Source organism: Dendrobates tinctorius, unplaced genomic scaffold (assembly GCF_039654945.1).
Source record: "Dendrobates tinctorius isolate UK_male_01 unplaced genomic scaffold, ASM3965494v1 ptg000087l, whole genome shotgun sequence".
Lineage (NCBI taxonomy): Eukaryota > Metazoa > Chordata > Amphibia > Anura > Dendrobatidae > Dendrobates > Dendrobates tinctorius.
In genome coordinates, this window is record NW_027361755.1 from 8,363,609 (window position 1) to 8,390,683 (window position 27,075).

A 27,075-nucleotide genomic window follows, 5' to 3' on the forward strand; every position below is an offset into this window, starting at 1 on the left:
TGCCCCTTGGTAACTTTGTCTCGCAGTTACCCTGCTAGGAGTTATCTTGCAGCTACTAGCTCTCTGGAGTTTAGGCCATGCCCCTAGTAGTCATGTGCTTCAGGTCCTGCTCTTCTGAAGTACGCATCTACTCGGCTGCTGCCCGCTCCAAAGGTATGTTTGAGCACAGTTTGCTTTACTCTGGACACGCGCACTGGCTCAGTGAGCAAGTTCAGTGTGGTGTTCCTGACAACATTCATGTGTATATGTAAAATTCTTATTTTGTAAAACTATAATTTTGAAGGGGTATGGGGGAGAAGCTGACCGAGATAATTTGTTTGCTGAGTGTACAAGTCTGATTACCCAAATAAGTCACCTTAAGTGTAAATTATATATCAACACCCAAAATTTCTCTTCTCATAGCGATATAAGATTTCTCAGTCTTTTGCATAGTGTAAGATTTTTATCCCTTTGAGAAAGAGTTTTAATCATTCAAAAGGGGATAATCAGAATAAGTCCCGACAATACTCAGACGTTTTGTTGGTGATTCTTTTTTCTGCTGTTTTCCTTGAGAAGATCTTCTCTGTCTTTAAGAAAGTCTGATGCTTGTTCTGCTGCTGAAAATGTTTGTGTTCTTCCTCCAGGTAATAACACTTTAAGATTCGCCTAGAATTGTAATGAGAAGCGGGTTTTCTTCTATACTAGTTCAGTGCATATTCCACTAAAGACACGTCTTTCTTTGTTACTTCCACTGAGTAGTCACTGAAAATTAACGTTCTACGTCCATCGAGCACCAGGGGTGGAGAGGATTTTCTGTACCTTTGTAAGATGTCCACTTTGTCTGCATAGCTCAGGTATTTCGCAGTACCAGGCCCGGGCTTATAAGCAGGAGATTCTTGAGGAGGTGGTGGTGGTGGGCCGACTCTGTGAGCACATTTCACCTTCAATGGTGTATTAATGCCCAGAGCGTTTGGTAGGTCTAGTGTGCATATACTTGTAAGCTGGCTACGGGTAATAGATTCTGGTAAACCCATGATCACAAGATTGCTTCTATTCTCCAGATCATTAAATGCAGCAAGATCACATCTTTAATATGCATTTAATTCATTTATTTGCTGATATAAATTTATTCAGATGAAAGTAAAATTCTCTCTCAAATTGGCACCGGCCGCTCCTGTGCAGTAGCATCTATTGGATCACCAATCTTGGTGGAGACAATTTTTTTTTCTCTAGCAAACCGCCGGCGTCTGCCTGCTGAATGTGAATTTTTTTTTGCAAAGCATATAGTCAGTGTGTAAAATAAGGGGCAGATCACTGAGGGATCAGTGACCTGACATAAGCCATCGGTATGAAAAGCTAAGAAGAGCACCACATGAAGACCTCCCCACAGGCCCACCCGGAGTGGAAAGAGATGAAAAACATTCTCCACAAGAATTGGCCTGTACTAAAAACAGACCCAATTCTAGCAGCACAATTACCAAAAAATCCCCTTATAACGTCCAGAGGGGTAGGAGTCTGAAGGACATGTTACTGAGGAGCCATTATACTGCCATGGTGTCCAATCCCTTCACCTCTTCCGAAAGTAAACCGAGACGGGCTGTTACCCCTGTGGTGACTGTCGGGCCTGTGAAAATATCATCAGGAGTACAGAATTTATGTCCTCTGATGGGTCGTTATCTTGACATTTTAAGGTTTTTCATGGATGTGATACGAAAAGTCTAAAGGTAAGGGGGATTGATTGTGTTAATGGGGGAATTAGGGGTTGTGATTTAAAACAGATATTGGCACAATTAGAATGCCAATGGATCAGTCATTTGGAATCCATGGCCCCCAAAGGCTTAACTGAAAAATGAAACTTTCTCCCATTTCTTTGAATAATCCATTAACATCAACAATGTCCATTGTATAGGGAATATTCAAGGTTCCTGATATCTCTGTGCTTTTATTTTAATTATGTGTGTTTTTTGTCTGTTTGTAGCTGATACATTATTGAAGATTTATCTTTTCCTTATGGCTATTCATGAAATGTATGTGTGATATGGGATTCTTGTGTGACCATCATATGAGGACCCCTCTGGTGTCAGGATGAACACTTATGAACATTCATCTTGAACGCCATATTATTGGTTGACACAGTAATAATAGTGTTGTTCATGTACTCTTGTATAATAATAATCTTTATTTTTATATAGCGGTAACATATTCCGCAGCACTTTAAAGTTTTTGCACATATTTTCATCACTGTCCCTGACAGTCTAAATTCCCTATCAGTATGTCTTTGGAGAGTGGGAGGAAACCGGAGTGCCCGGAGGAAACCCACGCAAACACGGGGAGAACATACAAACTCCTTGAAGATGTTGTCCTTGGTGGGATACGAACCCAGGACTCCAGCGCTGCAGACTCAGCTAACCACTGAGCCACCGTGCTGCCCTGTGATATGGGATTCTTGTGTGACCATCATATGAGGACCCCTGTGGTGTCAGGATGAACACTTATGAACACTTCATCTTGAACGCCATATTATTGGTTAACACAGTAATAATAGTGTTGTTCATGTACTCTTGTATATATAGCTATTAACATTTTTGCACATGTGCACCTTAATTACAGTCATATGTTAAAGTTTTGGCGCCCCTATTAATGTTAACCTTTTTTCTTTATAACAATTTTGGCTTTTGCAACAGCTATTTCAGTTTCATATATGTAATAACTGATGGACTCAGTTATATTTCTGGATTCAAATGAGGTTTATTGTACTAACAGAAAATGTGCAATGTGCATTTAAACAAAATTTGACCGGTGCAAAAGTATGGGCACCCTTATCATTTTCTTGATTTGAACACTCCTAACTACTTTTTACTGACTTCCTGAAGCACTAAATTGGTTTTGTAACCTCATTGAGCTTTGAACTTCATAGCCAGGTGTATCAAATCATGAGAAAAGGTATTTAAGGTGGCCACTTGCAAGTAGTTCTCCTATTTGATTCTCCTATGAAGAGTGGCATCATGGGCTCCTCAAAACAACTCTCAAATGATCTGAAAACAAAGATTATTCAACATAGCTTTTCAGGGGAAGGATACAAAAAGTTGTCTCAGAGATTTAACCTGTCAGTTTCCACTGTGAGGAACATAGTAAGGAAATGGAAGAACACAGGTACAGTTCTTGTTAAGCCCAGAAGTGGCAGGCCAAGAAAAATATCAGAAAGGCAGAGAAGAAGAATGGTGAGAACAGTCAAGGACAATCCACAGACCACCTCCAAAGACCTGCAGCATCATCTTGATGCAGATGGTGTCACTGTGCATCGGTCACAATACAGCGCACTTTGCAGAAGGAGAAGCTGTATGGGAGAGTGATGCGAGAGAAGCCGTTTCTGCAAGCACGCCACATACAGAGTCGCCTGAGGTATGCAAAAGCACATTGGGACAAGCCAGTTACATTTTGGAAGAAGGTCCTGTGGACTGATGAAACAAAGATTGAGTTGTTTAGTCATACAAAAAAGCGTTATGCATGCGCTGTATTCTTGACCGATGCACAGTGACACCATCTGCAGCAAGATGATGCTGCAGGTCTTTGGAGGTGGTCTGTGGATTGTCCTTGACTGTTCTCACCATTCTTCTTCTCTGCCTTTCGGATATTTTTCTTGGCCTGCCACTTCTGGGCTTAACAAGAACTGTACCTGTGTTCTTCCATTTCCTTACTATGATTCTCACAGTGGAAACTGACAGGTTAAATCTCTGAGACAACTTTTTGTATCCTTCCCCTGAAAAGCTATGTTGAATAATCTTTGTTTTCAGATCATTTGGGAGTTGTTTTGAGGAGCCCATGATGCCACTCTTCATAGGAGAATCAAATAGGAGAACTACTTGCAAGTGGCCACTTTAAAAACCTTTTCTCATGATTTGATACACCTGGCTATGAAGTTCAAAGCTCAATGAGGTTACAAAACCAATTTAGTTCTTCAGGAAGTCAGTAAAAAGTAGTTAGGAGTGTTCAAATCAAGAAAATGATAAGGGTGCCCATACTTTTGCACCGGTCAAATTTTGTTTAAATGCAGATTGCACATTTTCTGTTAGCACAATAAACCTCATTTGAATCCAGAAATATAACTGAGTCCATCAGTTATTAGATATATGAAACTGAAATGCCTGTTGCAAAAACCAAAATTGTTATAAAGAAAAAAGGTTAACATTAATAGGGGTGCCCAAACTTTTACATATGACTGTATATTTATTATATTATATATATTAATCTATTATATATTTAACATATTATATTTATATTATATATGTATTATATTATATTATATTAAATTATATTATTATTATTTATTATATTATATATATTTTAATATATTATATATTTAACATGTTATATTTAAATTATATATTTATTATATTTTATTATATATTTATTATATTAAATTATATTATTATTATTATTTATTATATATTTATTATATTATATATATTAATATATTATATATTTAACATATTATATTTATATTATATATTTATTATATTATATTAAATTATATTATTATTATTTATTATATTATATATATTTAATATATATATAAATATATTATATATTTAACATGTTATATTTATAGTATTTGAGGTTGAAGGGAGACTTTAAGTCCATCTAGTTCAACCTATAGCCTAACATGTTGATCCAGAGGAAGGCAGAAAAAACCCCATGTGGCAAACAGCGCCACATTGGGGAAAAAAAATTCCTTCCTGACTCCACATACGGCAATCAGACTAGTTCCCTGGATCAACGCCCTATCAAGGAATCTAGTATATATCTCCTGTACACCATACCAGCATACTTCTCTACTTTCTCCAGTTCTTCATCCGTCACGTCTTCTATCTGTTCTTCTAGGACCGTCAGCCATGTTTCTCTTCCAGCCATGTTCTTCTCCTTGTAGGTCCTGCAGCTCGGTTTCCAGGCATTAGAGGATATTCCTCTCTCTCTTCCATGCCCAGTGGTCAGGGTCTTCTGCCATGATCTAGAATAAAATAAGTGATTATAATCAGAGTGTAAAGGGTATATGTCACCATTAATCATAATCCAATTTGCATATATTTTAGGCCTGATGATACTGGTGTGATGACTGAAAATCCATGGCAGAATGACTTTAAAATCACTTATTAAAATTTTCTTGCTTGACATTAAAACAAACATGTCATGAGTCCAGCTATGGCTGCAGTCATAAAATGCTCTGCCTAATATCAGGCTTACATGACCATTTTGACGTGGATTTACAGAGTAAGTACAAGTGCCTCATCAGGTCTAAGGGATTTATTTAAGCATACTGTTTATATTGTGATCTCTATTTACAGATCAGCTTTATATTATTATGGTTTCTATTGCTCACCAGATCACACGTGTCCCGATCCACCCAAGCCTGGAATCCCATCCTGGTGAGCAGAACATTGCGGCATTGTAGCAGTCGGTCCTTCTTCATCCTCCACTTCCGTCCAAGGGCCCAGCGGTAGATCTCCTGTCGATATCGCACATCTTCTTGCTCAAACTGGTTGGCTAAAAACCTTGGAGGGAAGAGAAATGAAACCAAATAAATTACAATCCACTTCAGAAGAAAATACAGACAACAACAAATGCCGTTATCATGTATTTAGCCGAGTGGCAGAAAAGAGATTTTGGTTTTACAATAAAATAAAACAATGTTATTTATAGACGTGAATGTGTAATAATAAAAGAGACTCACAGAGCTGGAAAGAAGAAGGTTCCATATTCTGAAGATGGCAGTCCTGCTCTCCGGAAGTAAGCGACGACCATGGCGAGGAGATACTGGAGGGAGGAGAAGCCGAGTTAGAGTGATATATTATGCAGCACATATCTGTCAGTAGACTCCTAGGTTTGGTCATATCTGGCCACTATTACAGAAGAATAAGCCCTTTATTTCCCTATGATGGATCTTCTCAGATCTGGAGGATTTCTTATCCTTCACTACAATAATACCTTGTCCGAAATCTTAAGACAGCTGTCCCTGGCTAGAAAACATCTGATGTATTCTTCTTCTACAAAAATGAGAAAATAGAATTATTTCACTATGAGCTTTGTAATGAAATCCTTTTTAATGCTATTAATTCTAAATTAATGGGGTAGTAGGGCACCTCATCAATGATGGATTATCCTCAGGATCGCTCATCAGTGTCAGATTGGTGGAGATTTGGCGCCTGACACCCACTGATCAGATACTGAAGAATTGTCCTAAAGACATGCCATCAGTATTGAGGAGACACCAAAGCCCCGACACTGCTCACCACATAGTGTCTGCTGTATCATACTAGGTGTGATTATAAGGGGAGGAGGGAGAACACTTCCCTACATGTTTCTCCACCATAATACACAGAAAATAGATTAATATAGAAATACATGTCATATAATCTAACACTTTGTATCTGGAAACCTTGGAAGGTGCAATGAGTCTCACCAAGGAGTGCGGTGAAAGCTGCCCGCTCTTCCGGCTGGGGGATTTCATCTTCTGTCTTCCTTCTCTTGGCCTCTTCCTGGACAGCAGACCGTGATCTGTAATAGAAGAGGTAGATATTATAGTATTAGGCCTCACGCTCATGGCCGTACTGTGGCTACACATAAGTCACTGACATCCTGATGGGTGTTGTCCTCATGGGGATCTGACATTAGTTTTGAGCTGTACATGGGATAAATATGTGTAGTGGTGATGTGTAATGGTCACTATGGACTTTCCAGGGTAAGTGTATGGATTGTGATGACCGCAGTGATGGAACTTCATCTACTTACCACTCCTCTTCATACTGGGCGATCAGTTCTCTCTTCCGCTTCCTCATGGCCATTCTTACTCTTCTTCCTGGAAACTGCCATACAGCAAAAAGGAAAACCTGAGTATGCAGAGGATTGCGCTTTCTATAGGATCTCTTGTAGAGTAACGCTATCAACCTAATGTGTAACCAAAAACGTAACTGCCACGGCCTACATTACATGTGTTGCAGTATTGCAGCTTCTTGATTTGATTGGTATTTAGTTGTAATACCCAACATGACCCACTGGCAGAAGTGGCGCTGTAGCTAGTAAACAAAGCAAACCCTATTTTCTACTTAAAGCACCACTCCAGTGTTTTGTTTTGTTTGTACAGCTGGACTGGCACTTTAAATGTAAGCCACCTGACCACGTTCTTATTCCGACGGTGCTCCGCTCCTGTGGTGCCATCTTGTGCCTGTAACTTCTGACTGGCTGCAAGTGAGAAGTTATGTCACAAGATCTCAATGCAAGTCTATGAACGCCAGAACTAGGCTCTCATACAGATGTATTGAAAAGTAACCTCTGCGCCGCTCCATGTAACACTGGCGCTGATGGTAGGTCACTTTTCACCAGAGACTGATGGGATCAACACTGGAAAAGGATTAAAGTAGTGACAGATGAGGATGACGCAGGGTCCAGGAGAATCACATATAAGGCACCACTCCTGCGGTGCACTAACGAGAAAGAGAACCGCTGAAGTGGTGCTTTAAAAGATATATATATAATCGGTCATCTATGTCTAACCAGATTGATTTTATGCCCTATGGTAAGAAAAGACTACACATATCTACATTATACTGACTGCACTGTGACCCGCCATATAAACCTCTGCATATATCCGCTACCTCCCTGTATAGTAACTGATGAGCCAGTAACATATTCTTCATATCTCCACTATATGTATTATATAACTTTTATATACAGGCTAATAATGTCCATGCACTTCTAAATATTAGATCAGGGAATTTCTAGGAGAAATATATGGCCCCGTATTTTTCAGATTAATATTTACACATCATTATCCACATTGTAAATATTTACTCAGAATCCCCATATTTTATCCCATTCATCCGTTATCACCCCGTTATCTATATTTGGGTCTTTATGGTGAAATCATTTCCTTTTTTCTATGTGTTGCTTCCAGTATAGATCCCAACTGTCAGTATCCGGGATGAGATAATCGGCAGTTAACTCATCACACAATGATTCTCACCTCTGTAGAGCGGCCGGTGGCGGCTGTCTCCCCCAATCAGCAGGTAACGATCCGGGTATAAATGCAATAAAGTGTCGCTTCTAGGAATCATTAAGGAGCCGATCTTTTCTCTAACAGAGCAATCGCAGACTGGCACCAACTGACGTTTTTTTTCTTTCTTTGAATTCAAATCCTGCGATGTGATTGGTTGATGGTTGAGACACATGATGCATGCGGCGCTAAATTTAAAGAGACAGCGCATTCTAGTAATGTTATAAGGAGATGCAGTGTACGACTTTTATCTCTGTCTTTGTAGTTTCCCTCTTTATTCCAATTAGTGATATTTGGGGAAGTTGTCATGTTATTCCATTTATTAACTGATGTTTGGGAAATGGCAGCAGTGAAAACCCCATGTAATAATGATGATACTAAAGTCATGTGATGAGAGAAGTGTGATGTGTAGCATGATCACTAGATCGTCCAATGGAAAAGAGTAATTGTCATCTGCTTTCTTGTTCCCTGTAAAGTCATTATTTAAGCCCCTTAACAACAAGATCAATTTTCATTTTTGCGTCTTTGTTTCTTCCTCCACTTTTCCCAAACTCACAACTTTTTTATTTTTCTATCCACATAGCTATATGAGGGCTTCATTTTTTTTGGGGGGGAGAAGTTGTACTTTTGAATGACACCATTCATTTCACCACATAGTGTACAGGAAAACATAAAAAAATTCCAAGCGAGGAGAAATTGTAAGAACAAAAAAGGAATTCTCACATTGCTTTTAGGACTATAGGGTGCATTATACTGTATGGACTATAGGGTGCAATATTCTGTATGGACTATCTGGTACATTATGGTGTATGGATAATGGGGTGCATTATACTAAACAAAGGACTATGGGGTGCATTATACTATGCAGAGGAAAATTGGATAATAATAATAATAATTTTATTTCTATAGCGCCGACATATTCCGCAGCACTTTACAATTCAGAGGGGGTTTGTACAGACGATAGACATTACAGCATAACAATAGCCACATAGATCATAGCAGATACCAAGAGGAATGAGGGCCCTGCTCGCAAGCTTACAATCTATGAGGAAAAAAGGGGAGACACGAAAGGTGGGTGGTAACAGTTGTCTTCATTATTCAGACCAGCCATAGTCTTGAGTATGTAACAGTACGGACACAGAGAGATAATAGATGCATAAAGCATGTGGGAACATGATGCGGGGAACCTGGTTATGATAAAACTTTTGACTGGGCCACCCAGGGATAGTTAGGTTAATGTATTGAGGTGGTAGGCCAGTCTAAATAAATGAGTTTTAGGGCACGCTTAAAATTGTAGGGATTGGGGACTAATCGTATTGACCTGGGTAGTGCATTCCAAAGAATTGGCGCAGCACGTGTAAAGTCTTGGAGACACGAGTGGGAGGTTCTTATTATTGAGGATGCTAACCTCAGGTCATCAGCAGAACAGAGGGCGCGGGTAGGGTGGTAGACTGAGATGAGGGAGGAGATATAGGCTGGTGCTGAGCTGTAGAGTGCTTTGTGGGTGAGGGTAATACAGTAAGTTTGTACTGGATTGTGAAGTGGATGGGTAACTACTAACCAGTGTAAGGAATAGCACAAGGTAGAGGCATTGGGGTAACGATTGTTGAGGAATATGATCCTGGCTGCAGCATTTAAGACAGATAGGAGGGGGGAGAGTTTGGTAAGAGGGAGACCGATTAGTAGAGAGTTACAGTAGTCCAGACGAGAATGAATAAGAGAAAGAGTAGGAGTAGGAGTTTTTGCAGAATCAAAAGTAAGAAAAGATCGAATTCTGGAAATGTTTTTGAGATGCAGATGACAAGAGCGAGCCAGTGATTCGATGTGGGGGGTGAAAGAAATCTCGGAGTCAAGTATGACCCCAAGACAGCGGGCATGTTGCTGAGGAGTAATACTGGAACCACACACCAAGATGGAAATGTTGGGCATAGGTACATTAGTAGAGGGAGGAAACACAAGGAGTTCAGTCTTTGACAGGTTCAGTTTCAAGTAGAGGGAGGACATGATGTTAGAGACAGCGTTTAGACAATCACTGGTGTTTTCTAAAAAGGCAGGCGTGATATTAGGAGAAGTAGCGTATAATTGGGAGTCATCAGCATAGAGATGGTACTGGAAACCAAATCTACTGATTGTTTGACCAATAGGGGCAGTATACAAAGAGAATAGAAGGGGTCCTAGAACCAATCCTTGAGGAACCCCAACAGAAAGTGGAAGATGAGAGGAGGAGGAGCCAGCAAAAGATACAGTGAAGGAGCGGTCAGTGAGATAATAGGAGAATTAGCATGGAGTAGTGACCATTAGATTTAGCTGTTAGTAGATCATTAGAGACTTTATTGAGAGCAGTTTCAGTAGAGTGTAAAGAGCGGAAACCGGATTGTAGAGGATCGAGAAGAGAGTTATCAGAGAGATAGCGGATAAGATGGGAGTGGACCAGGCATTCCAGGAGTTTAGAGATGAAGGGAAGATTAGAGACAGGTCAGTATCCGATACTGTTTGATAATCGGACTGCTCAATACGGTGTATGGAGAAATGGAAATGTCCGTATATGTATTTACGGAGTCTCACAGACACACACTGACTCTGTGTAGATGTGACCGTAATAAGAACAGCAGATATCCGATACTGTTTGAGAATCAGACAGCTCAATACGGTGTATGGAGAAATGGAAATGTCCGTATATGTATTTACGGAGTCTCACAGACACACGCTGACTCTGTGTACATATGACCGTAATAAGAACAGCAGATATCCGATATTGTTTGAGAATCGGACACCTCTATACAGTGTATGTATGGAAAAATGTTAATCTCCGTGTATTTTTTTACGGAGTCACACACATATAGCATGTATTTGTCCGTGATACCAGCCGGTACACGGTAGTGTGTGAGGAGCGTACACCTCTATACGGTGTGTGCAAAAATTTACGCTCAGTAACTACTGTGCAGAAAAAAAGGAATAAAAGTATTTTTGCTTTGAAAAAAGCAGTCTGCACAGCAGGTAGCCTTATAAGGCAGCCTAATAACCAACAGCGCTGCTGCACACAAAAGTGTGAAAAAATGAACGCTTCATAACTGTGCAAAGAAAAGGAATAAAAGTTTTTTGCTTTTAAAAAAGCACTTGGCACAGCAGTGTGCAAACAGCAATGCAGCTATCAGGGAGCCTTATAAGGCAGCCTAATCACCAACAGAGCTGCTGCACACAAATATAGCCTCTCCTGTCACCGCACACTGTATTGTTGTGTTGTACAGTGAAAATCGATATCAGCAAAAGCACTTTTTTTTTTCTTTTCCTGCCTAAATACTCTCCCTATTGAGAACGAGCAGCAGCAACCTCTCCCTATGCTAAGGGTATGTGCACACGGTGCGGATTCTGCTGCGGATGCGCAGCGTTTCTGCAGCTGCGGGTCCGCAGCAGATTTTGGTGCATTGTACAGTACCATTGTTTTCAATGGTAAACTGGAAAACGCTGTGCACATGCTGCGGATTTTCCGTGCGGTTTTGCTGCGGTTTACAATCCGCAGCATGTAAATTCTTTTATTTAGAAATGCTGTGGTTTCACAACTCATCCATTATGAGGTGTGAAACCGCAGGGCAAAACTGCAGGTTAATACGCAGATAAACCACAGGACTTTAGTCCTGCGGATTTATCTGTGGATTTTACTACAAAATCCGCACCACCAAAAAACTCCGTGTACACATACCCTAAGATCGGCAGAAGTAAGATGCCGGTCGGCGGGCACAGCCTTTTATAGCCACTGTGACGCCACACAAAGCCAGCCAATCACTTGGATGCCCTTCTCTAAGATGGTGGGGGCCGCTGCCTATGTAATCGCGTTGCCCACAGTGTGCGTCCTTGATGATTGGCTGAGAAAATGTGCAGGAAGCATTGTGGGAAACGCGACTTTGGCGCTCAAGTCGGTGACCTCATGGCTGACCTCATGCTATTTTCGGATTTTGATCGGCGAAACCCGACTTTAGCCAAAGTCGGCGAATTCTGAATTTGGCCGACCCGTTTCGCTCAACTCTATTTATAGGTATATTTTTGAGTAAAATGTAAATTACTCTTTTATTCTATAAACTACTGACAACATGTCTTCGAATTTCAAAGCACCAAATTTTGTATTTATTTTCAGAAAATGAGAAATGGTCAAAATAACAAAAAATGCAGTGCTTGCAGACCTCAAATAATGCTAAGAAAACAAGTTCATAATCATTTAGAAACAACAATACTAATGTTTTAACTCAGGAAGAATTCAAAAATCAATATTTTGTTAAATAATCATGATTTTTAATCACAGCTTTCATGAGTCTTGGCATGCTTTCCACCAGTCTTTCACACTGTTTTTGGGTGACCTTATGCCACTCCTGGTACAAAAATTTAAGCAGTTCTTCTTTGTTTGATGGCCTGTGACTATCCGTCTTCCTCTTGATTACATTCCAGAGGTTTTCAATCGGGTTCAGGTCTGGAAATTGGGCTGGCCATGACAGGGATTTGATGTGGTGGTCCTTCATCCACACATTGATTGACCTAGCTGTGTGGCATGGCGCATTGTCCTGCTGGAAAAAAACAGTCCTCAGAGTTGGGGAACATTGCCTGAGCAGAAGGAATCAACTGTTTTTCCAGGATAATCTTGCATGCAGCTTGATTCATACATCCTTTGCAAAGATTAACCTGTCCAATCCCAGCCTTGCTGAAACATCCCCAGATCATCACCGATCCTCCACCAAATTTCTCAGTAGGTGCAAGACACTGTGGGTTGTACACCTTTTCAGTTCTCCGTCTATCCAATAGACGACCATGTGTTGGGCAAAGCTGAAAATTAGACTCATGAGAGATTACCTTACTCCAGTCATCTGTGGTCCAATCCTTGCCCTGCCTCTATGAGCCTGTTACGAACTGTTCTTGCCGTGCACTTCACTACAGCTGTCATATGCCATTCCTTTTGTAGGTCACTTGATGTCATCCTTTCGGTTGCTGAGTGACATTCTAATAAGACGACGGTCATCCCGGTCAGTGGAGAGTCGTTTTCGCCCTCTGCCGGTCTGTACCTTTGTTGTCCCCAGTGTGTGCTGCTTGACTTTGTTGTAATGGACTGCCATCTTAGAAATATTAAGGATGGAGGCAACATGACGCTCAGTGTATCCCTCTGCTAGTAAAGCAAGAATTGAGCCCTTTTTTTCTCACTCAAGACTTTTCCTTTCAACTCCTTTGGCATGGTTAAAATTATTTTTTCATTCCTATTACTTTTTGGATATTACTAACACTTGTTTTGCCATCCAGCTTGTCCTATTGCAAGTGGATTGTGAACACCACAGCAGGGCTTTTTATACTTTCCTTTGTTAAATAAGATTTGGTTCATGTCATCACCTAATCAGAAGGACATTAAGTAGAATGAGGTGTAGTGTGGTTGGAATTCAACTGACACTGGAATGGAATGGCTGTCACACATGTAGCGAAGCTGATATTTATAAAACTGTGCAGTGGTCTCTTAATTTTTGTCAGACCTGTATATATCACTCCGATTAATTGTGAAAAAAGTGACGGACTCTTTATTGGACCATGTGGCAACGTGTCAGATCCATAACAGAACATTTCTCTGATATGGGACTGAAATGTTGCCACATGGTCCAATAAAGAGTCTAAAAAAATCAGTTTCATTTTCCTCCAGAAAAGTGGTACGATTTTCTTCTCACTTGCTATTCGTGTGCGGTCATTTTTTGTTTCTCAGCAGTTGCTACAGTTCGATACACGGTGAGTCAGACCATTGAGGAGATGGAGAAATTAATTTTTCTTTTCTCTATCTCCTCCGCACCTGTGCTGCATTTCTCTGTTGCAAGAGCATAGGAGCACAGAGCACTGACATTCGGCTCACGCTCGCAGCAGAGCAAGAGCAGAGTAGCATTAGCATATCACATCCAATGCCATATGCTAGTGTAGTGATGGCGAACCACTTGGAGACCAAGTGCCCAAAATTCAATCCAAAACCCACTTATTTTTTGCAAAGTGCCCTGAATACTGAGGTTTTAGAATAGAAAGACAACTCGTACATTAGCACGCTATAGAGTCAATATCAAAGAGCTTGTAAGCGCTGCACTACAGTACAAGCCTAAGATACTAGCCACCAATTGAAGTGAAGGTCTGTTCTTGAAAATGGAGAGGATTTTTAATCAAAAGCAAAATTGCAATTGTAACCCTTTGTCATGATGAGAACAAACCCTTTAAGGCAGGAATATCAAACTCAAATACACAAAGGGCCAAAGTTAAATGCCTGCAGAAAGTTGCAGGCCAACCTTGATATTTATTAAAAATATTTCTACAATTGAGGTTGTTTTACCTTAAAATAAAACGACTAACTTTTTGAATTATAGTTTAATAATATAATATGTTATGTAATAGCAGTAATACTCATATGGCTCAATGGCCTAATTTACATATGTAATAGCAAAGGATGAAAAAACCTTGAAAAAAACAGATAAAGTATGATACAAACAAAAGTCCTCCCAAACACAGTATGATACACCCATAGTGAACGCCTCCACACGCACAGTATGATGACCCTACTGTACCCCCCCGTTTCCCCAACAAAGAATGGTGACCCTATCACAGTATGATTCTCCAACTGTAATCCCCACACATCCATCCATACAGAATAATGGACACATAAAGTCCTCCATACAGTGCAATGGCTCCACAGAGATCTCCATATAGTATAATGGTTCCACATAGTGCTCCATACAGCGTAATGGCCCCAAATAGTGCTCCATGCGGTATTATGGCCCCACATAATGCTCAATACTTTATAATGGTCTCATATAGTACTCCATACTGTATAATGGCCCCACACAATGCTCCATACTGTATAATAGCCCTATGTGATGCTTCATACTGTATAATGGCCCCATGTGATGTTCCATACTGTATAATGGCCCCACATGATGTTTCATACCGTAGAATGTGCCCATATAGTGTTCCATACAGTAAAATGGCCTCACATAAAAAAAAAATACTGTATATACTCGGTATAAGCCGTCCCAAGTATAAGCTGAGGCACCTAATTTTACCACGAAATACTGTGAAAACATATTGACTCAAGCATAAGCCGGGTATGCATTGTCCCCTAATCCCTATTCTGGCATAAATTGCTCCTTATCCCCAACCTTGTATGCATGGCTCCTTATTAGACATGAGCGAATAGTTCAATGTTCGGTTCGGATTACGTTCACCGATCAATTTGTCGTACATTCGCTGAACATAACGCCATTCACCTCAATGGTAGGCAAAAACAAACGCACGCACAACACCTTAGAATGGCTCCAAATGCTACCAAAACACATCAAATTAGGGATAGACACCAAGAACGTGGCCTCAGTTCACCCAGTACAGATTTTAGCATGGCACTGCAGCAATCAGCCAGGCATGAGGTATCGGGGTCTGGGACTGCATTTACAGCTTTCAATTGAACGTCACAGTAAGGCGAGGTGGATGAGGGATCAGTGTAGGGCCGCTTTGCTGGGACCCATGATACCACATGCAACACCTCTACCTGCTTTCATACTGAGCCACACTCAGGTGGCTCAATTATCAGTTTTTTAGACTACCATTGTCAGAAAAATGTAAGAATAGTAACACAGGTAGTTGAGTCCAAGGGAGTGGAGGCCTGACGGTGTCGGAGGCCTGCTGCTACAGGCAACACGCTTTAAGGAGACCCAACCAGGAATGTTCACATTTCCAAAAATCACTGACAGACACCACAAAAGTGGCATCAATTTCACCACAGTAGAAATAGTATAATAGGGACTGACAGTACTTCCAGTACAACCAATCAAGCAGATGGACACCCAACCAGTAGTGTTCACATTTCCAAAAATTACTGGCAGACACCACAAAAGTGGCATCAATTTCACCATAGTAGAAATGGTATAATAGGGACCAACGGTTCTTCCACTACAACCAATCCAGCAGATGGACACCCAACCAGGAGTGTTCACATTTCCGAAAATTACTGACAGGCACCACCAAAGTGGCATCAATTTCACCACAGTAGAAATAGTATAATAGGGACTGATAGTTCTTCCACTATACCCAGTGCGGCAGATGGACACCCAACAAGGAGTGTTCACATTTAAAAAAATGAGGGCCTTACACCACCGAAGTGGCATCAATTTCACCACAGTAGAAATAGTATAATAGGGACCGACAGTTCTTTCACTACAGCCAATAAAGCAGATGAACACCCAACCAGGAGTGTTCACATTTCTTAAAATTATTGTCAGACACCACAAAAGTGGCATCAATTTCACCACAGTAGAAATAGTATAATAGGGACCTACAGTTCTTCCAGTACAACCAATGCAGTAGATGGACATCCAATAAGGAGTGTTCACATTTTAAAAACTGAGAGTCTTATACCACCGAAGTGGAATAACTGTCACGAAAATATAAATACTATACTTGTCACTGAGGCATCTTCCACTAAAGCTAACCAAGCAGATGTAGACCAACCATGACTGTTCACATTTCCACAAATTTGTGCTAACATCAGCAGCAGCGCAGCCACAGCAGGCACAGAAGCCAAACTAAATATATCACAGAGTGCAGTTACATGACATTAATGCATCACACTAAAAAATGCAATGTCACCTAGTCTGTACAGTCTGCGATTGGGGTGCAAAAGTCCTTGGAGATCCATGACTTGTTCATCTTAATGAAAGTTAGGTGGTCTACACTTTCAGGGGACAGCTGGCTGCACTTATCTGTCAGGACACCACCAGCAGCGCTGAAAACACGTTCTGAGAGAACGCTGGCTGCCGGGCACGATAAAACCTCCAAGGTGTGTGAGGCAAGGTCAGGCCACTCATCAATTTTGAAAGACCAAAATGTGAAAGGGTCCAAACTCTCCCTGATGGTTTTGATATTTAGTTCTAGATACTCCTGCACCATCCTCTCCATTTGTTCACCACATGTAAGACTTGGATTCTGTTGTGCTGGTGCACGAGTTGGTCAAAAAAAAAGTGTCAAAGGACTCACAGAAATTGCTTATTTTACTTCCACAACTGCTGTTGCTGCTAATGTTTTGGCGTTGATGAATTGACGTGCCTGAGGTTGGAAGTATACAGCTGCGATGCGAAATGTGTGCTTCACTGCTGTCTTGGGGAAAAACTCTCTTAAGGTTGTGTAAAAGTGTGTTTCGATACTCCAGCATTCGCTGGTCTCTTTCTAGGGCGGGAATCATCTGACAGAATTTGGTTTTATAATGTGGATCTAACATAGTGGCAGCCCAGCAGTCAGCATTATTCTTAATCATGACTATACGGGGATCATGTTGCAGATAGTGCAGCAAGAAGGCACTTATATGTCAGGCTCTACCATGAGGTCCAAGCCCATGCTCTGTTGGTGGCTGGGTAACAATGAGGCTCATTTCCTCTGTCTCCCCGCCAACCTCGAACAACAGAGAGGGGAGGATTATGCTCTTCATCTGACAGGTGCTCGCCCATCACCTCTTCCTCCTCCATTTGTTCCTCAGATCTTGCGCCTTTGATAACAGTTTGCTATCACCAGCCCCCTCATTTACAGTAATCCACACTCCCTTGGCACCCACCTGTGTGACGACAGTCTTGAACTTAAAGACAATGTTATCTCTTCCGCATCCTCCTCTGCGTCCTCCACTTCTTCTGGGAACACCATCTTCTTCCACAGGCTATTCAATGTCTGCTCCAGCATATAGATGACCGGAATAGTGATGCTGATGATGGTGTCACCAGGGCTAACCTTCTTAGTAGCCATTTCGAAACTGTATGGATGGGTGCAGATGTCCTTAATCTGTGCCCACTCTGTAAACTTGATATGCGCCTCATCTGTGCTGTGTTTGCCCAGGCTATATGACATGACATACTGCGTCAGGGCTCGTTGCTGCTGCCAAGGTCGCTGCAACATGTGCAGTGTGGAATTCCACCGTGTCGGCACATCGCATATCAACCTGTTACCTGGCATGGACAAAGACATCTGTATCGATGCAAGTCAATGACCAAAGGGTTGCGAATGGCGGAAATGAGCACACAGCTTATGTGCTTTCTGGAGCAGCTCACCCAGGCCAGGATAGTGGTTGAGAACACGCTGTATCACCTGGTTGAGGACGTGAGCCATGCAAGGCACATGTGTGAGCTTGTCGCGCTGTAGGGCCGCCACCAGGTTCGCACCGTTATAGGACATGGCCTTCCCTGGATGTAGGTTCAGAGGAGACAGCCATTGATAAAATTCAGCCTGGAGAGCTGTCCACAACTCTTCAGCTGCATGACTGCGATCTCCAAGGCATATCAATTTTAAGACTGCCTAATTGCGGTGAGCCCTGGTTGCACAGTACGGAGATGGTGGGGGTCCGCTCTGCACTGTTGGAACGTGTGTCTCGTTAAAGCAGAGGTTGAGGGCGCAGGTAGAGGCCCTAGAGGAGATAGAGGAGGCAGAAGCAGTGGAGGAAGTGCTGAATGTAGAAGTTTGTCCTGCAAGCCTTGGGGATTCCAAGACTTGTGGAGCAGCACCTGTCCCCACAGCCACCAGTCAGCGAGATGTAACGCCCTTGGCCATGCTTACGCGTCCAAGTGGCTGTGGTGAAAAACACCCTGGCAGACAGAGATTTTGTCAAGGAATGGGTGATTTTGTCTGCAGCATGCTGATGTAGCGCAGGCACAGCTTTTTTAGAAACGTAATGGTGACTGGGAAATTGGTACTAGGGGACTGCGATGGCCATCAGCTTTCGGAAACCATCAAATCAACAAATTGGAGATGGTGGAGTTCAACCTCTTAGCTTTGTCATGTGTAGGAGGAAACAATCTTTTACTTGACCCCAACTGCGGAACTGTGGGCTGGCTGCAGTGTTGAGAGAGGGAGGAGTATGGTGAACTGGACAAACTGCTAAAACCGTGAGAGAGGTGCAGGAGGATAAGTTACTGTGGATTGAGAAACTTGTGGTGTGCTCGTTCTCTAAGATTGGTCAAAAACAGCAGGTATGTCCTCTTCCATTACAGCTGAAGGCAGCCTCTCAGTCAGTGTGACCGGAGTGGGTAAAGAACCCCAAGGTCCTGTGGTTGAAGACCTGCGTCTCAATAGCTGGCATGGTAACAGAGGAGGAAGAAGCAGCAGATGCGATTCATGAGGTGACTGATGGTTGTTGAGGTTCGCTGGTCCGCATTTTTTGCTCAGTGAGATTCCCACAGTAAAGCTTGTTGATTGTGCATGGTTCATACATGTAGTAATCAAATTATTGCACTTTTTATCTCGATTCAGTTGTTTTTGCAAAGTTGGCAGATTACATGAATTGGCTCATCCTTTCCAGTGTCAAAAAAGACCCAGGCTAGGCAACCCTTGCCACCACTGCAAGCTGCATACTCGCAGACGCTGCTGGTCAGAGGCACAGTTGTGGCTCATCGTGGCTGCATCACTATGTGTCTGAGACGGATGGTGCAATGTAACATCCTCAGATCCTCAGATTCTCAGATTACCTACTCAGCTGTGTGCCTCTATGTTCACGCCAACTGGGATCTAACACCTCATCATCATCATCATCCTCTGTGTTATCACATTCCTCACCCTTGGAGTCACCCTCCTCCTCTTCTTGCCCTGACAGCACAGTACAGTCCACATGAGCCTCAGATATCTGAGTCTTATTAGGATCACCTCCCCCCCCACAGGGGTTAATGTCTGATGACGCGGGTCGGATGCTGTTCGGACCGTACTTCGTCCTGCTCCAGATCCAAGCTAAAAAATTTTGGACATCGGTGCAGATTTCCTCCTCTTGACTCTGTGAAGCTTTTGAGTACACTTCTGATGAACCTGGTGTAGAATGTGTGAACAGCTCTTCATACTCACGCATCTGTGGTTCCATACAGTCAGTTGAATGGTTGGGTAGTTGGGACGCGAGGGAAGCAAGGGGAATTTTGGTGCCACAACTGTGGTGGACTGTACTGGGTGTGTTGTTGTGGTGATGGTAGAGGAGAGGCCTCTTGAAGCTGCACTTGCCATCCACTCGAGTGCATGCTCTTTCTGGGCATCATCAACAAGGTGTACCGCTGTGTGTCTGCCAAAGAAAGGTAGTGGTGCAGCCTGTTCAGTATCATAAGTTGTCAGTTGTCTTTGCATAGGACGTGATGCTGCTTCACTAATGCTTTCACAAACATTACCACCTACCCCACGTACACCCTAAACACCAAGCCTAATTCCCTTTCCACCACAGCCTCTCTTTTTCCCAGTCATGTTGCTTAGATAGTGTGGTAGGAGCAAAGTATTACCAACCAAAAATTATATTTTAAACTCTGCACCACATCTGCAAATAGCTGAATTTCAGCAACAGTAAATTCAAAGTTGAAATATGGCGTGCTGTATTGTGTTATTCACAGAAAAACTAACTGAGTGTAGATGAGACCTGTATGAGAAATAAGTTATGCTACAAACAATTTTAAAGTCAGGTTCCCTACTGTATGACACTAGGAACAGAAGAATTTTTTGGGGGCCTATAGATCAGGCCGTTATAAAACACTAGATGTTACAAACTATTTTTAAAGTCAGGTCCTTTACTGTATGTCATTATGCAAGGGGTACGTGGGGCTAGTTTAATGCCCTGCACTCCTTGCATATGTTCCTGATAAAAGCGGTATATTCCATATGTTGTGAAATGTTGATTTATTGTGTATTGCATTGTACCTATGTTTATGTGTTGCAAAGATATAGGGATAGTGTAGGACTTAGACCAGTAGGGGGAGCACAGTAGAATAGGATAGGGATTAGTTAGACCAATAGGATTTGTCTGGTTAGGAGGTTCTAGGGAAGAGTATTTGGGGAGCTTCCCGAAGTTAGTGAGTATGAGTCGGGAGCAAGGACAGTACAGTCGTGTCCGGGGGAACATTTAAGCAGCGGAGCCCAGCAGTCTAGGGCCTAAGAGTTGGCAGTCACACGGTGGTGGAGGACTATCAGGGCAGCATAAGAATGGTAGCAGCTAACTTCGTGGGAACAACCCTTAACGTCTGAAAGGAATGGAAGAGCCATCCTTCAACTTCACCTTCGGAGAGGGAAGTGGGAGTGAAACTCCTGAAGTAGGTTAGTCTGACCAGTCAGGAAGCTGCGATACTGGCGGACACGGTACAGAAAAGTGATATTCCTGGAGAAGTGAGGGAAAGTACAGGGAACGGAATGGTTATATTCTGCGAAGAATCTTGTGCTGTTTCTGTGACTAAACTGGACAAGCTGAGTAAAGTTGTTTTGCTGAAAATGAACTTGGAATCTTAGTATCATTGTGTGGTGCTAAAAGAAAAGGAGCCCTGGCAGTTTGGAACGGACCCTGACTTAAAAGTGAGTGGACTAATGTGTTAATGTGGCGGGGAGCCAGGGTGTGTCAGTACTGCCACCGTCAGCCACGACTACCCCCCTGGCCTCCGTTGCAGTTAATAACAGAAGAATTTTTTGTGGCCTATGAATCAGGCCTCTACAGTTTAATTTCAAACCAACCAAATGACAAAGTGTAATATGGCAGGTTGTCTTTCTTTATGCAACTGAAAAATTATACTTTTTAATGTGCCTTAGGTCTGCAGACAGGTTCATATCTCCATCACAAAATGACAATGTGGAATACAGCAGGCTATTTCACATTTAGCAACAGAAAAAAATCAAACTTTTTTTAATGTGCCTTTGGTCTGCAGGCAGTTTTAGGCCTCTTTCACACATCAGGTTTTCGCCGTCAGGCGTGATCCGGCGCTTTTGACAGAAACCGGATCCGGCGAAATGCAATGCCGGATCCGGTTTCCCCCCCATTGACTTGCATTTGCGCCGGATGGCCATGCGTTTCATCCGGTTTTCGCCGGATCCGGCAATGTGTCGCGATCCGGCGTCTGGAAAAAACGGCTACTGTAACGTTTTTTGTCTCCGGCGAAAAAGCCGGATCCGGCGCGTCCGGCTTTTTCACACAATGAAAGCCTATGAGCGCCGCAATGCGCCTGATCCGGCGAAAGCCGGATCCGGTGGCCGGATCCGGTTTTTTTGGTCTGAGCATGCTCAGTAGCTCTGCCCACAAGACATATATAAAAGCAAGACAGTGGGACCCACAGCCACACCCAACATGCCACCCAAGAAAGCAACCAAGCGCAGCAGGAGAAGGCAGGAGACCACTGCAGCACCATCAGCAGCACCACCACCCCAAATGGAGCAGCAAATGGAACATGCTGAGGAGGGGAGTCCAGCAGCAGATGAGAGACGGTAATTATCAAATCCCCCATTCCTCCAAACTAGGGCCATGGAATATCAAGATATTCATTGGCCCTTTGTTTCTCTTTATTCAACAGCCGCCCAAGAGATGCAGCAGCAGCAGCAGAAATGGCATCACTGGCAGCAGCAACAGCAGCAGCAATACCCACAGCCATGGAGTCTGGCCATCAACAGGACAGCACATCTTCTTCTGGGAGCCCTCCCTCGCATCGTCAGCGTTTGACGGTAAGTTTTTATTTCCAAAATCCATCATCTCTGTAATATATGTCTATTCATTGCCTTTTATTTCAAAACAGGAATCACAAGATGAAGAGGAGCTCTCAGAAGAAGAAGGAAGGGGTGGACAGACACCTGGAGTGGGCTCACAATTGGTACGTTTTTTGCATCAAACGCAGAAACACAACATCACACTACACACAACACATAGAAAACAATGTTCTGCAGACCACACACAGCAAACAAATGCCTACATCCAAAGACATAACATTTTTTGTTTTCTTCTCTAGTCTTCCCAATCTGGTGCTCGGCCAAGAGGTCCTCGCAGTGCCTCCCAGGGTCGTCGGCGACAGCAACGCGGCGGTCACCAGCGTGTAAGTATAAATATTTTTGCTTTGTTTTTTTGCACTTTTTATTTCATTTCTTTTGTGGAGGCTAATTATGTTATTTTTGTCTTTTTCTTTAACAGCCTTCACAGCGTGCTCCCGACTCTGACGGTGAGGATGGAGGACTCGATGTGGACCACCTCTTCGATCTCGTCAGAGAAAGGGAGCCGCTCTGGAATATGGCTTGCCGCCGCCACGCTGACCTTATCGTTACCCGACGACTCTGGGAGGAAATCTGTTCGCTCCTTGTGGGCCGCTGGGAGGACCTCGATGTTCGGGCCCAGATTAAAGAGCGTAAGTATATACAGTACCGGTTGCTTGATGTAAACCAGTGTTTCCCGAACTCCAGTCCTCGTGGTCCCCACGGATCATGTGTTCAGGATTTCTATTTACTATGGAAATCCTGAAAACATGACCCCTGGGGACCATGAGGACTGGAGTTTGTGAAACACTGATGTTGTATACTAACCACTCCTTTCTCGTTTCAGGGAACAGAATTGTGAATCGGTGGCGGTCCTTGAGGGATTGTTTCAAGAAGGAGTTCAATAAAGAGATGCGGGCCCCGAGTGGATCTGGAGGACGCAGGAGCAAGTACAAGTACGCACAAGCCCTGTCGTTCCTCCGGGAAACAATGGTCACTAGAAGGTAAATATTACACACCACATGTGAAAAAAAATGTTAGATGTAACTTTTTTTTTTCAGCCAGGGCCATACCATGTCAGTATTTTAATTGTTTTTTTTTCTCTTTATTCCACAGCACGGTGAGCAGCACTCGGGAGCCTGCCCGATTGGACCCTTCTGAGGCGATCCCTGAGGAGACCGGCACCGAGGGACACTTCGACCGCCCCGGTACATCTGCACCTTCCCAGCCTTCCCACACATTCGACCCATCTGTCCCATCCACCAGCACAGGAGCATCGTGGCCGCCTACATTACATGAAGCTGCTGGTGAGGAGATCGCTTTCCCTTTACTCCACCCTTCTGCCCCTGCCACCTCTAGTACACCTGCGGGTACTGGGCGACAGCGGCAGAGGGGTCAGGAAAAGAGTTATGCGCAAGAGTTCTTGCATCTGAATGCATCTTTCCAGAACTGTCTAAAAGTCTTGTCAGAGCAAATCTCCGCAGGCTTTCAGCAGATCAACTCCAGCATTCTGGAGGTGAAGACACTTCTGCAAACCATGCATTCAGAAGCAAGATCTTCGCCAAACCACATCTTTTTCAGGTCTGTTGTGGAGCGCATGGCAACACTATCTCCTACCCAGCAGATGCATGTAATGCATTCGTGCCACGGTGCTCTACAGCAGGTTACCTCCCAACCTCCACCTCCCACCACTGTAGTTCCTCCACCTGCACCCCCTCCAGCCACTTTCCATCCTCCCCCTCCTATTACATCTGCACCCCCTCCAGCCACTTTCCATCCTCCCCCTCCTATTACATACCAGCAACCTCACCAGTACCAGCAACCTCCCCAGTACCAGACATCTCCCCACTTCCAGCAACCTGCCCCGTACCAAACTCCTTCCCCGTACCAAACTCCTTCCCCGTACCAAACTCCTTCCCCATACAACTTTCCATCAACATCATCTGCTCCTACAGTCCCTGCCCAACCCTCCACTCCACCGCCCACCACCTCTTCTGCCTCCCACATGTCCACCCATTCTGTAGCTTTTTCCACACCTTCACCTCTAACTGTTCCTTCCCCACCACGATCCCAGTCCTCTCTCCACACACCCAGTGTCGAAGTGTCCCGCAGCCCCTCCAGCAGTATTTCCACCCCACACTACACAGATTTGTAATGTGTGATTTTTAATAAAAATGCCCATTGGGTTTAAAACCTTTATTAAAAAAGTTTTTTGCACTTTAAAAACATTTTACAAAAAAAAAAAAAATTTTAAATAAAAGTTAAATTATCGTTTCACAATGGTTGTCTGTCATTTCTTTCTGCGGCGAACTATGTTTAAAAAAAAGGTTAAATACAGGGTATTTCAAAGGTAAAAAGGTATTCAAAACCAGGTATATAACTGTGGGTAAATTTTAGCTTTTTGCCACAGTTGTGTTCCTGGTTGTGTTTGAAGCAAAGTATTTCACCTAAAAAGTTGTGTTTATTGTTGGTGATTTCCTAACAATGTACACAACTTTTGTTAAAAGGTGAAATACTTTGCATAAAACACAACCAGGTACACACCTGTGGCCTAAAGCTAAAAATAGTAAGACCATGACAAGATAGCCAACTTTGGTTGGCAAAGGTATATACTGTTGGTCCAGAAGGTACACAAGTTTGGTTAGGGCACAAATCTTTCACACTCTGTCATCCTGCCAGTGTACTCTGCCTTGAGGTGACATAAAGTATAGTGCAAAATTGTCCCTCATTACTGAAATCGTCACAGAACTTCTAGTGGTAATATTTCCAATGACAACATCCATCTTCGCCAGTAACTTGCTCTTCTCTCCAACCTGCACTTTCTTCTCTACAACCTGTCAAAGAAGGGCTGTAGGAACATGCTATATATAGTTTTCCAGTAGCCAATCCCGTTCGGAAGGCCACAAGGGTCAATTTTAAAAACCGGATCCGGCGTAATCCGTCGAAAAACGGATAGAAAAACGGATGAACCGGATGAGACGGATCCGGTTTTGTCTGTCAAGAACAAGACGGATCCGGCAGAAAACCGGATCCGGCACATCAGGTTTTACAAAACATTTGCCGGATCCGGCATTCCGGCACGACGCCGGATCTCGCCTGACGCCGAAAACCTGATGTGTGAAAGTAGCCTTATATCATCACAGCACTAAATGACAAGGTGGGATACAGCAGGTTATTTAATATTTTTTCACTAACTACATGTGAATTAGAATGCTATACTTGTTTATGAATCACAGTAGAAGCAGTGCACAACATGTGCCCTGCTGGCTTTCTTTGTGGACCTCTCTAATGTCCAAAAAAGAAAAAAAAATGCTGGAAGATAAATTTAACAGCCACACCGGACAATAGGTGGTACCTACAGTATCTGAATGATATACAACCACCTAGCTAACTAGCTAAAATCTGGGATACAGCAGGCTTTTTCACATTTACCTAGAGAAAAAATATTAATTAGACTGGTATACTAATGCACTGAGCACAATAGCAGCAGTGCACAACACAGGCCCTGCTGGCTTTGTCTGTCAACCTCAGTAATGTCCAAAAAGGAAATAAAATGCTGGAAGGCAAATTTAACAGCCACACTGGACATTATCTAGCTACACTATCTGACTGATATGCAACCACCTATCTAACTAGCTAAAATCTTGCTGTTAACAGTGGCCGCGTCAGGAGCAGCCTCTCTGCACTGTTACAGTGTCAAAATGGCGCTAAAACAAGATGTCTGATATTGCTATGGAGAGGGACATCTAATTTGAGTAGCCAATGACACAAGCTGTTGTGTCAGGACATTGTGGGTGTTTCCTGCTCCCTGATTGGCTAGCCGCAATGTGCACGCAAGTTAGGGGAAAAAAATGACCGCTGTGCTGTGCTTACAAGAACGACACACCTCTGAGCTCTGAAAACACCCTCCTGAGTGCTGAAAATATATTTTTGGCAAAGCAAATATTTTCCCGCACTTTTACAGAATGTTACCAATTTTTACCGATTTTATAAAATTTTCCTCGGGTTTCCGATCACAAATCCGAATGTGCCATATTCGTGCCGAATTTATGTTTGGTGATCGTTTTCCGAACAAATTCGCTCATCACTACTCCTTATCTCTATCCTTGTCTGCATGGCTCCGTATCCACATCCTTGTCTGCATGGCTCCTCATCCCCATCTTTGTCTGCATGGCTCCTTATCTCCATCCTTGTATGCATGGCTCATTATCCCCATCCTTGTCTGCATGGCTCCTTATTCCCATCCTTGTATGCATGGCTCGTTATCCCCATCCTTGTCTGCATGGCTCCTCATCCCTTTCTTGGTATGCATGGCCCCCATGAGAAAAGCATAAAAAAATCCTACTTACTTTCCCTGCGCGCCCTCGCAGCATCTTGTTCCTGTTACAGCATCATCTCCAGCCGAGCGATCATGTGTCGCCGCTCATTAAGGTAATGAATATTCACCTCTCTCCACGCCTATGGTAGTGGACAGAGGTGAATAGTCATTAGCGTAACAAGTTGGCACCCATGATAGTCAGGCAGCTGCTGGAAGCCGGTGATGGCTGCTGACACTGTGC

The 27,075-nt window shown here is 43.0% G+C and overlaps 2 protein-coding genes across 3 annotated transcripts in view; both read right to left on the reverse strand.

Annotated features, from left to right (window-relative positions):
- Nucleotides 1-4,579: 4,579 nt before the first annotated feature.
- On the reverse strand, nucleotides 4,580-6,095 carry LOC141098154 (speedy protein 1-A-like). Its single transcript, XM_073585729.1, has 3 exons — nucleotides 5,708-6,095; nucleotides 5,357-5,528; nucleotides 4,580-4,987 (listed from the first exon to the last, which is right to left on the reverse strand). The coding sequence occupies exons 1-3, from the start codon at nucleotides 5,776-5,778 to the stop codon at nucleotides 4,931-4,933; spliced, it is 300 nt and encodes a 99-aa protein (XP_073441830.1). The 5' UTR covers nucleotides 5,779-6,095; the 3' UTR covers nucleotides 4,580-4,930.
- Nucleotides 6,096-8,025: 1,930 nt separating this feature from the next.
- SCAF8 (SR-related CTD associated factor 8) overlaps nucleotides 8,026-27,075 on the reverse strand; it is a 463,405-nt gene continuing 444,355 nt past the window's right edge. Inside the window, exon 25 of one of the 2 annotated variants that reach the window (XR_012234161.1) lies at nucleotides 8,026-8,214. The gene's annotated coding sequence lies outside the window, so the exon portion shown is untranslated. The remainder of the gene's footprint in view (nucleotides 8,215-27,075) is intronic. The other variant, XR_012234162.1, reaches the window with a different exon arrangement.